The sequence below is a fragment of the Thermochaetoides thermophila genome (genome assembly GCF_000221225.1).
Source record: "Thermochaetoides thermophila DSM 1495 unplaced genomic scaffold scf7180000011822, whole genome shotgun sequence".
NCBI classification, from domain to species: domain Eukaryota; kingdom Fungi; phylum Ascomycota; class Sordariomycetes; order Sordariales; family Chaetomiaceae; genus Thermochaetoides; species Thermochaetoides thermophila.
In genome coordinates, this window is record NW_006383038.1 from 1,953,216 (window position 1) to 1,965,277 (window position 12,062).

At 54.3% G+C, this 12,062-nt stretch overlaps 2 protein-coding genes across 2 annotated transcripts; both read left to right on the plus strand.

The window, feature by feature from the left end:
• Nucleotides 1–780: 780 nt before the first annotated feature.
• CTHT_0069730 (RNA polymerase I-like protein) lies at nucleotides 781–2,232 on the plus strand (the record flags this gene model as incomplete). Its single annotated transcript, XM_006697188.1, has 3 exons — nucleotides 781–934; nucleotides 1,002–1,333; nucleotides 1,387–2,232. 3 exons carry the CDS (start codon nucleotides 781–783, stop codon nucleotides 2,230–2,232), a joined length of 1,332 nt encoding a protein of 443 aa, XP_006697251.1.
• A 2,138-nt stretch (nucleotides 2,233–4,370) lies between these two features.
• Nucleotides 4,371–9,995, plus strand: CTHT_0069740 (uncharacterized protein; the record flags this gene model as incomplete). The annotated part of the gene is made up of 2 exons (XM_006697189.1): nucleotides 4,371–7,571; nucleotides 7,638–9,995. 2 exons carry the CDS (start codon nucleotides 4,371–4,373, stop codon nucleotides 9,993–9,995), a joined length of 5,559 nt encoding a protein of 1,852 aa, XP_006697252.1.
• Nucleotides 9,996–12,062: the final 2,067 nt, after the last annotated feature.

Below are 12,062 nucleotides of genomic sequence, written 5' to 3' on the forward strand. Positions count from 1 at the left end.
GCGCTTAACACCGTCCGCCTCGCAACCCAGAGACTCTCGGTCGCTCGAGACTCTTCCAAAACAAGTCTCACTGCATGTCAAAGACACTCGACAATTACGGGATGCATGACACTGGGCGGTTTGGTGGTATCATGATTTATGGTAGTGACTGGTTGCCTGTCAATAAAACGGTTGAGCTGGACATTGGGCGCTTCTGGAACCGGGCAAGCTTGGAGACCCGACAGTTGCGAATCCGAAACATGATTGGCACGAATTGACGCCTGAGCTTTGCAGCCATTTTTGTGCCTCCTTGTAAACACGCTTTTCTGACTTGTGATCATTGATTTTGGCTGTGTAAATGTGCGACGGTGAGCCCTAGCCGCTGGCAACCCCGGCTATACCTGCCGCAACGTGGGGTTTCGGTGGCCTCATGTACTCTGTTCCATGCTGCTAGGGTTACATGTTGTGAATTCCCTCGTAAACAGTCAGGATTTTCAAGGCGCAACAGGCAACTGTAAGAGCATTGATCAGATCAATCAACTGACATCAAAACGCTCACTCATCTTGTTTTCAAGTTTGCTTTGACCTCGACTTCTTGTCCATTTCCTGGAGGGGCTTGGCGCCCGTTTCGGCTTGTGGGCGTCACTAGCGGGGCCACTGTTAAGGCGGTGAACCCCCACCGGATCCATCTGCCGGCAGAAAAAAAAGTTACTGGAGCGCAGACAGTTCGCCCGAACGCCAGCGACACAGGAGGACAGCGACATTCGAGTGTCGCTTCGCAGGTTAAGATTGTTCATCACAATGTCAGACTCACCATCGAAGAAGCGGCCGCGCCACGAGGAGGCTACGCCTCAATCAAAAAAGAAAAAGGTTGAAATCCAGTCCGGTCGGCCAGTCGCTCCAACATTCCAGGTCACAAAGGTCCTCAAGCCGCAGGTGTCGCCTCCAGTTGTAGGTGAGGCTCTCTTGCAAGTTCTCTGTGTCGTGAAGATGGGAATTTCATGCGCTAACTGTCTGATCAGCATTGACGCCAGGGATATCACTACCGGACGGCTTTCTCTTCGATGTCTACGACAAGGCCGACCAGCAGCCTTCCGCCAAGCGGCGGAAGAGTGGCGGCACGCCCGCGCAATCCGAGATGGCGCTGTTTTCTTCAAAGCATCGTTCAATAGACTACACGGCGCGGGAAGAGCGCCATAAGACTGTCGACCAGGTCATGAACCATTTCCTGGCGATTATCGACCCGAAAACGGGGCAGATCGAGGTCGTGCAGGCGAAGAAGATGGCAGTTCGAGGGACGGTCAGGTCAAAACAGGCCTCGTCTGAGGCTATGGAGGGGGATGCTGGCAAGCCGGTATGTGAAAGTTTTATAAAATGGATTACGATCAGGATTCTGACGGTGTGCAGACCTTTGCCGAACAAAAGATGGAGCTGGGCGAGGCTTTCGGTACGAAGAAGGCGAAGAAGGCCATCCAGGCTGTCGCCGAAAACGCCATGCTGGCCGCCAGGTCACGCGGCAAGCTGGACGAGGATGCCCGCGCCTTGGTACACACCATCAAGGATTCCAGCGAGCACATGGCCACGCGCGAGGAGCTCCAGGCCGCTGTCGACATGGCCCGCCCCGTTCCCCGTGGCAACTTCGACGCCGAGGACATCCAGGACGTCTACGTTCCCCGCGAAATCATCGGCGCAGAGGTGCTCAACGCAATACCGATTCTGGAGTGGCAAGAGAAGGCCAAGAAGAACGAGCCACTGCTGGTTCCGTCCCGCTTTGTTGCCAATCGCATCAACCGCGTAGCCAGCAACGAGAACGCGGTCGAGCGGCTCAAGGTGCTGCGTTATCTCCTGTGGACTATCGTCTTTTACGCGACTACCACGCAGGGAAAGGAGCGCGGGACGAGGAACATCGGGAAGCGTGACAAGCTGCGCCAGGTCATGGTTGGCGCGCCGGAGATCGTTATCGAAAACATTCGGCGCAAATTCTCAGACGCGGGCGTCATGCGGAAGACGCATGTTGACCTACTTATGACGCACTGCTGCGCGTTCGCGTGCATCGTCGACAACTTCGAGGTTAACACCCTCGATCTGCGGGAGGACCTCAAGCTGGAGCAGAAGCAGATCAACCAGTACTTTATGGAGATTGGCGCCCGTATCAAGCAGAAGAAGACGGGCGACAAGCTGGACACCATCGCCAAGCTTGCGCTGCCGTTGCAGTTTCCCAAGATGCGCGTGCCGGCGACGAAGCGGAGGTGAAATTGAGTATGATGGGCGGGGGCATTTTAATGATAGTTTTTATATCAGGGATGGGAGTTTGTTCAAGTTAGTCGCAGCTTACAGCTGCTGTGGATGGTGAGATGGCGCTCCTTTAAGAGAGGGCTTTTAGGTCAGGGTTACGGGTTCGCTAGGGTTAGGGGTCGCCAACCAAGAGCGGGACGGCGCACCCTGCAAGCAGCGTCTTTGTGTTGACATTATCACTCGGCATTTTCACTGCGCATGTTAGAGATTTTGTTTGGCAGGCTAAAACATCAACAGAAGAATCATAGAAACCGGTGTTTATGACCATATGATGAAAGATATCAGCTGAACTGGCAATTTTGCTTGTGTTTCCATGCGTTTGGATTATGAAGCATTCTTGTTAATGGCGGGGCTCATGGATGCCTTCGCTTGACATCACGGACAGCCTGTTAACCTGGCCTCCCCCCGGGGGAACACCATAGGTGTGAGAGCTAGCAAGACCCTTGAGAGCACCTTCCAGAGGCCCGACATGCTTGCACAGTAGCTCAACGGCGCAAGTTAGTGAGAATTAGAGGTGTCGTTTGCCGTCTCGGGACTTCTTCCAGAGCGCTGGGAGACCAGGCCTCCAGTCCCAAAGGCCATTGACTGGCTTGATGGAATGCCTCTCCCGAGCCAACCCAAGGAGCCGCATCGCGGGGTCAGGCCGCCCAGTCGGGCGGCGCGCACGTGGAAACCAGAGACCTGGCTCCGCCAACCCGCCCGCCCGCCCGCCGTTGCCCTGGCCCCCTCCCCTCTTTTGGCCCAGGGCAATCCGAACCCATGACGCCATCGTCTCTCTTTCGCCGATCGCACCTTGTCAAACCGCAACGGTCGTCGCGATGCGACACGAACGCGACTTTTGCGATGAGATAGAATTGCGATCTGATGATATCTACGGTTTGCCTTTGTACATGACCAAGCAGGATTGGGGTCACGTGAATTGCATATTTAGAGTCGCTAGAGTTGCATGTAATCAGTTACAGGTTCTATTTTGCGTAAATGTGCATTAAAGGTTTGCAATTGGCATCGATGGGATATTCGCTTTGTGACGCAGACGACGGCGTTGAAGACGGGTTTCGCGACAACCCCTGCCGTGAGCTGGAATGCCGGAGATTTTTTGGGAGGGTGGTGTGGTTTGACAAGTGCAGCGCTGCTGCCTGCAGGGACATTGGGACCCACTTTTATCATATCTTGAGGCCTCTTATTGGCTAAATCCGGGGGCTTGTCAACAGCCAACCGGGACCCGGTTGCGCGAAAGGTGGGCAAGGACGCGCGAACACTCGCTCGCTGCTCTCCATTCTTCGCTTTGCCTTTGTGCTCGGCTTGCTTGCTTCCTTTCAGCAAGCAGACAGAGAGAGGGTGCTCGTTTTCTCATATCTTTTTCTCTGAACAACTCTGCAGCTGGCGCCCTATCCAGCTTCGCGATCAATAGGAAAGGGGCTTCGATTTTTTATATTCGCATTTTCATCTGTTTTTGACCCAGTCGTTTGCCCCTTTTGCGACTTTCTCGATCTCTTTTTTCTTACCCGTACCCCAGAGCAGCCCCAAGTCGCCTTTTGCACAGGCACAAGATTGGCGTGTTCTCTTCTACCTTGGTGCCTTTGCACATACCTGCCTACTGACTGACCTACCATCTATCTTGCCTTGCCTACCGACTAGCCAACCGACAGACGAGACGGAAAGCTTGTCCTCGATCCGACTTACGATCGTACTCATTTTGTGTCGCTCTATCGGCCCCGTTTGCCTTAGTATTTACAGCTACGGTTACTGCAGCGACACGTCTCCTTCGTTGCGTCGGCAAAGTCGCGTTTTATACTTTGCGATTGCACATATTCGTCCCGCGGTTGTACAAAGGTTTGTACACTTGTTTTTCTTGCTTGCTTATGGCGCGTCTTCCGTCCTCTTCCGTCCTCTGTCCCGTCATGGGGAACTTCTTATCAATATGGAATTTTTGTGCTGATGCCGTATGTCCGGCAGTTCTTGTTGAACTTTCGCATTCTAGCATACCGTCTGTGTGTTAGTAGCGAATTGTCCCTTTGCACCAACAGCTTTGACTGTGCACGACTTCTTTCGTGCTGGCGCCTGTTTTGATTTGTCGCTCGGACAAGCTTTGAACCATGGTGAAGCGCAAGCGCGATCCCCTTGAGGGTTTTGACCCCAACAAGTCCGACCCCGAGGACGAGAACTTCGACCCCGAAGAGGAGAGGGCTACGAGCCGTAGCAAGAAGTCGCGCTCATCAAAGGCGAAGTCGTCGCGCAAGAGGTCCAACCGTTACCGGGGCTCCGACATCACTGACGACAGCGATGACGTCTTTGATAGTGAGGAAGACGCATCGTTTAACGAAAGTGAAGACGAGGAAGACGAGGATCTTCCTCTGACGTCGACCGGCCGACGAATGAGAAGAGCTGCCCTCCGCCACGCGTCTTACAAGGAAAGCACTGACGACGGTGAAGAAGAGGAGGGACAGGAAGAAGAAGACGTGATTAAGGACTCGGATGACGGCGAGCCTGCCATGGAGGATATCCCGGCTAAGCCCCAGGGTCGTCCCTCGAAAATCGTCGTCCTGAAAACAAACCCGCGCGCGACTCGGGCAGCCTTGAATCGTAATAAAGAAGAACAGCCTGCGCCGACCCCTCGCCCCGTCACTCGGCGCACTAGAGCCCGCACCGAGGAAATTGAGGAAGATTTCGTTGAATTGTCAGCTTCGGGCAGGCACGCTCAGCCGGCGCGAGCTTCTAGAAGTAGGAGCCCGGAAGCCATGGTCCGGACCACTCGCTCGACTCGCGGCGGAAAGGGCCTCAAGAAAGTTCCTGAGCCAATCGAGGAAGCCACGCAAGAAACCGAACTCAGAGAGGAGGATGCTGAAGGCGAGACTAACGAGCTCGCTCTGACTAAGACTGGAGACGAGTCCGAGCATGCGGGGGGCGAGGACAACGCCGCCCAGACTGAGGATATTCCCATGGAGGACCAGCAGGAAGAGAAGGCAGAGGAGGAAAATGTACCGGCGGCTGCCGAGGATGATGATGACGAGGATGATGCTCCTCGCACGAGACGCTCCACCAGGAGAGCGACTGCGGCTGCTGCTGCTGCCACTGAGGAAGCTGGGGCCGAGACCCAGAACAGTGGCAGAGGCCGTCGCCTGACCCGTGGTCGCAGCAGAAAGGCCCAGGAGCCCAGCAGCGATTTTGAACCTGTTGAAGATTCCGACGAAAACGACGGTTCCGAGGGAGAGGCCGAAAAGAACGATGACGAGGGTGAGAATGAATCCACCCCGACCCCTCGCGGGCGCCGCACTCGTGGCCGTAGCAGACGAAGCCGTCGCCGTGACTCTTCCGACGATGACGAAATCGAAATTGACAAGGATGAACTGGCAGAGGAACTTGAGGAGCTCCGTGCATCCAGCACATCACGGCGCCGTCGCACCCGTCGTCGGTCTCCTTCCATTCAGTACGAGGAGCGCATCACCAAGAAGCGCCGCACCAAGCCTGTCGACTACAGCATTCCGCCCATTGATGCTGTCCTTTTGGCTGAGGAAGAAGATGAGGACGAGCCGCCGGCGGCTACTCCTGCAAGAAATCGCAGGGGAGGCAGAGGTGCCAGCAGCAGCGTCTGGGAGCGCGCTCTCAACACTACTTATGGGCCCTTTGGTGGCGGCGGCGGTCCTGGTGCCCTGCTTGGCGGTCCCTGGGGTACCGGCGCCACCGCCGGCGTGGACTCGGACAGCAGCGACGACGAGATGGCCGGTCGCACTGTCGGCATGACGCCTACCACGACCGGTCCGGCTGTTGGCTTGTTCAACCCTGTCGGCGCTGATGGCATCGCCGCCACGCCGCAGGTTGGCAGGGTCAAGAACCAGAAAATGTTTGCCGACGCTGACCCTCTCGGTGTCGACATGACTGTCGATTTCAGTAAGGTCGGTGGTTTAGACAACCACATTAACCAACTCAAGGAGATGGTTCAGCTTCCTCTGCTGTACCCTGAGCTGTTCCAGAAGTTCCACGTCACTCCTCCTCGTGGTGTTCTGTTCCATGGTCCTCCCGGTACCGGTAAAACTCTTCTTGCAAGAGCCCTGGCTAATTCGGTCGGCGCCGGTGGCCGCCGGATCAGCTTCTACATGCGCAAGGGTGCCGATGCTCTGAGCAAGTGGGTTGGTGAAGCCGAGAAGCAGCTCAGGCTGCTGTTTGAGGAAGCGAAGAGGACCCAGCCCAGTATCATCTTTTTCGACGAGATCGATGGCCTTGCACCTGTCCGGTCTAGCAAGCAGGAACAGATTCATGCCAGCATCGTCTCCACCTTGCTGGCCTTGATGGATGGCATGGACAACCGCGGTCAGGTCATCGTCATCGGTGCCACCAACCGTCCGGATAATATTGATCCCGCTTTGCGTCGTCCCGGTCGCTTTGACAGAGAGTTCTACTTTCCCCTGCCTGACCTCGAAGCGCGTCGCGCTATCATCGACATCCATACTCGAGACTGGGGTCTTTCTGATGAGTTCAAGAATGCGCTGGCTGAGAATACCAAGGGCTATGGTGGTGCCGATCTTCGGGCCCTGTGCACCGAGGCTGCTCTCAACGCGATCCAGAGGACCTATCCGCAAATCTACAGGTCTAAGGAAAAGCTCGTGGTGGACCCCGATAAGATCCAGATCACGGCAACCGATTTCATGATCTCCGTCAAGAGGATGATCCCCTCATCGGAGAGATCGACCGCGTCATCTGCTACCCCCTTGCCCAAGCTTGTTGAGCCGCTTCTTAAGAACCAGTATCAGGCCATCCTCCGGGTTCTTGACAACATCCTGCCCCGTCAGAAGAAGATTACCGCCTTGGAGGAGGCCGAGTACGAACCTATCGAAGATGCTGACCACGGCTTCGGCAGAGAGGCTATGGCTCAAGAGTTCGAGCGTTGCCGCATCTTCCGTCCTCGCCTTCTTATTACTGGCCACCCTGGCATGGGCCAAGCCTACCTGGCAGCTGCCGTATTACACCATCTGGAAGGTGTTCATGTTCAGACTATGGACCTGGGGAGTCTCATGGGTGATGGCAGACCCCTTGAGCAGGTCATTGTGAGCAAATTTGTCGAAGTGAAGCGGCACAAGCCGGGTGTCATCTTCATCCCTGAGGTTGATGTCTGGTGGAACAGCATGACCGATGTGGCGATCACAACCTTCATCAGCATGCTGAGGAGCATTCCTCCTTCTGATCCTATCCTGCTCCTGGCGACCGCGCAGTGCCCGCCTGCTGAATTGCCGATTGAGATCCTCCGCGATCTGTTTGGCTTTTCGAAGAAGAACCGTGTCGTAATTGAGAAGCCTACAAGGGTAAGTTATGCCTTTTTTTTTTTTGCTAGCCTCGACTTTTTTCGGAATGGAACTAACGCGCACCAGAATAACCGTCTCGAGTTCTTCTCCAATATCATCGATCATATCAGGAAGTTGCCTCCTGAGTTCCCCGATCCTGCTAATCGCAAGAAGCGCGTGCTTGAAGATCTTCCTGTCGCTCCTCCTCCGCCGCCGAGGACGCTCACGAAGGAAGAAATCAGAGCCCAGCGCAAACAAGATTTGCATCACCTTAACCTGCTGAAGATGCGCTTGCAGCCCATCATGGACCAAATCAACCGCAAGTACCGGAAGTTCAGGCAGCCCGTCATTCCCCTCAGCCAAATTCAGTATCTGTTTGAGGAGGCCGATCCGAACTACGTGCGTCCCGACATCGAGGATGACTCCAGCCGGCCATATGAGATTGCTACCGACAAAGAGGGAGTTCCGGGTATTCGTGAGAAGGCCACGGGCAAGTTCTTCTACAATCTCGAGACTACGACGATCGAGGAGCGTCTGGCCAATGGCTACTACGCCCGGCCAATTGACTTCTACAAGGACATCAACCGACTCTATCTCGACGCCAAGAACATCGGTGATCGCGACAGGGCCCTCAAGGCTAACGAGCTCCGCACGAATGTTGAAGTCGACGTCCACGACATTGCTATCAGCCTGGCAAGCATGGGCATCAAGTTCGACGAGATCTATGAGAGACAGCTTCAGCGGGCCAGGGAGGCCGAAGAGAGGGCTCGCAAGAAGGCGGCCTTGCAGCAGGTCGTCGACAAAGTCCAGTCTGAGATTATGGGTGACGCAGACGCAGACGGGGACAGTGACTCTCAGGGCCCAGTTGGTATGGGCTTATCCATGACGAAAATGGCCCGTGTGGCCAATTCCCGTCGAACGACAACGACGGCTGCGACGGCGGCTAGGTTCCAGCCCATCATGAGTCCTGAGTCTAAGAGGCATCAGGACGGTGCGGACTCGCATCGGTTGACAAACGGGACGTCATCTACTTCTCGGCAGGATGGTGAAGACGTTCATATGAGTGGCGTCGATGATGAGACGCAGCCCTTGTCGTTCCCGCGCGCCGAGATGTCCTCTCCTGTTCAGTGGCCTCATTTCGGTCCTCGTACTCACCTTGAGAGCTCGATGAGGGCAACCCAAGGCACTCATCTCTCTCAACGATCTGCCATCACTACAGTTCCGCCGGGTGTGGCGCCGTCGGCAATCGCCAATGAGGCTTCAACTACCAAGACGTCAGAGCTGTCGAGCCATCGTACGTCTACCGGCTGGGGCACGCAGAATACTAACGGCACGGCTCACGGCCCTGAGGAGAATTCCCTTATCGACACCCAAGAGCAGGGCGTCCATTTCCAGCAAGCTTCGCAGCCTCTTCTCCCCAGCGGCAGCCAGTCAAGCACAAGCGGCAGCTGGGCTCATTCCCAGGCAGCTGCCATTGCAGCAGGTCTTTTGCCCGCCCGCTTGGGCGTGATGCCCCCTCCTCCCGGCCGTGGCTCTTCAGACAACACCCCGTCCTCCTCACAACAAAACGTCCCTGGCAAACCCTCAGTCACTAGTCTCGGCAACATCCTTAACCCCGAGGAACACCCCGGCAACGGCAGCGGCAGCGGCGTTGGCCCCAGCCAACCCTCAAACAATGCACGCGCCTCCCACAACAACAACCAATCCGGCCCGTCGAGTGGCTCCTCTGCCGGCAGCTTCGCAACACCCCACACCCCGCGCTCTGGGGGAGGAGCTCCTTCAGCGGGTATCCCAGCCAATCTGGTTGGTGCCCTCCGCGCCTCAGGCCGCTCCATCGTCTCCTCGCAACAAGCAGTCATCCATGAGGGCCTTCTTGAAGAATTCCGACAAACCCTCGCCGAGCGCACAGTGGGCTGCAGCGTCGAGCAGCTCGAACAGATCTACCGCGAGCTGATGGACGTGATCTGGCACACGCGGCACGAGTGGAACCGCATGGCGGTTTTGAGCACGCTCACGTCTGTGTTTAATGATACCATTGAGGATATCCAGCTTGTGCAGGGCGAGTTGGTTGGTAGTGAGAAGAAGAAGGAGCATGAGCACAGAACGGCTGCGTTGATGGCTGCGGCTGCCAAGGCGGCTGAAGAGGCTGGTCAGGGGCTGGCGCAGTTGATGGAGAAGATGCAGGCACAGGGGCAGGTGCAGCAGAGCGATGGGAGTCAGGCGGATGTCGTGTTGGAGAGTGTGGAAGGGCTTGGTGGTGTTGCGGCAGTTGCTCCAGCCACAGCTGCTAGTGCAGGTGCTAGTGAGCAGGGTCGGGTTCAAGGTAAAGGTCAGAGCAGTCAGCGCCAGAGTAGTCAAGGCCAGAGCCAGGAACAGAGTCAAGGTCGGAGTCGCGGGAAGGATGACGAGCCGTGGGTGTATTTGAGAGGGGATATGGTGGCTTGATAAGGATTGGATTGATGATGATGATGATGGGATTGACTTTTCTAATGGGATGAACAGAAAGAGAAGGGTTTTACTTGTTTGTTGGAATGAAGATAACCAGAATTGGTTGAGGCGGATGGAGATAAAACGGTTTCGGTGCATAACTACTACATGGGATACTACCTACCTACTTACCGGCTTTTTACTTATTTGATGAAGGGCTGGGTGGACTCTTTATTCATGGTTCATACAGCATGTGTTTGTTATTATATCTCTTCCGAAGCTCTCGCGTTAGCAAATATCTCTCTGGGTTTTTCTTTCCAACCGATTTTATTTTTCATTCATGCATGCCCCCCTCCCCGGAGCTATCTCGTCTTTATGCTCCTGGATTAAGCCCATCGTTTGCTTCGGTTTCGCTTTCGTCTTGTGCTGTTGGTCTGGTTGGTCCATGAGGATGAATTTACCTGGATCTTAGCTGTAGGGTAAAGGGCATGCGAGACGCGTGAAATGGGCACCGAAGCATGTATATCATATGGGTTTAGGGTCATAAAATGAATGAGTCTTCCATGAAGGTGCGATAGAAAGATGCATTTTCCAGTTTGGCATGAGTCCTGGAGTAGAAAATGAGGCATCGAGGCCTCCACTACACAAGACTGACAAGAGCATGACATTGTCTATGTAGCGAGATAGCGCAAAGGGCTCTTCTCCAGCACTATAGCTTACTCTGATCAACCTCAGCATCCATCGACCTTTATCTGATCCAGTTCCCAGAGCCAGTAGTCCCAGGTATCCCCACGATATGGGTTGGACTCCCGCGATCGTGGGGCTTCTGGCCCATACACCCTGATTTCACCTTCCGAGTCCTGTTCCCGTACAACTCCAACATCCTCGGCAGCCCCTTTTTTTTCTCATCTGACAACTTGTTTCCCATAAGATCTTGCAATATCTCACTCATTCTAGCTGGATAATCATCGCGCCAGAACTTGATAATGTCCTTGTTTCTGGTGTTCCTCTATTTTGAACATGACAATTATCTGTTCTTCAAATTCTTCCATGAGCTTCCCCAGCAAGGAGAGCTCAAAAGCATATGCCTCATCGATGTTATCCTTGGTAAGGTGATGAGGTGATCCCATATGTCTAAATGTCCTATTGTCCAGCCTGCAACATTGGTGTGGTTTACTAAGTAATGAGTAGATAGGGAATTGCAAGGCCACAACATGATTGAGACTGGGACATGTCCAAAGAGATTCACGAAATGAGGTAAAACTGTTATCATAAAATCTTATCAACGATTAATCAACTCCCTTGTTGAAAAGGCTGGATAATGCGTTGTAGTCCTTTCCTAGCCCGCCTCAGGAGCAACTTGAAGAGAGTCCACCCTGTAAGGACACAAAAACATTGACAACTTTCAGTGTCCTGCATCTGTATCCCTCTCCTTAGAAGATAGTCCTTCCATTCTTTGTAGCTTTCGTGTGTACCTGATGGCCAAAAGTCCCTGTCGAACTCTCTGCACCTAGAAGGCAAGAAAGAGGTCGGTGTTTCGCGGTCTATCTTTAGTAGCGTGTAGGGACCAACTAGCTTCTTGGTAGCGAAAGATGTTGACTCGAGAACTGGTAGCGATAGCAGGTCGACTCCATGCTAAGCCAGCTACCGTGCATATGCAGAAGAGTGCTCTGTGAAAACCATCCGAAGAATCTCATAGGGGACATTCTTCCTAGAGTCGTTGTCGTGAACGAACCGAATCTCTTGGAATCAAGAATGGAAGAAAGTCCTGCGAAATGCAGTGTCGACATCGTTTCGTATACCGTAGAGCCAGGAGGAGAAATCAAATGCTTTGGAAGGAACAGCTAGGAATCTGAACATCCTAACATGAGAGCAGGTGAGCCTGGTACCATAACCTCTTGTGGCTGCGGGCTTTTGACAGCCAAGAGAGAACGAGAAACTATTACAGAATGAGTTCGAAGACCTAACAGGTCTATCTCCTCCCCAGATAGCGTGCTGAGGGCAATTTTTTTGATTTTTCTCGACGTCTTTTAGGCGGTGACCAAATGCCTCTTCGCATTGAACAGAGACTCTTCTCAGGAGATC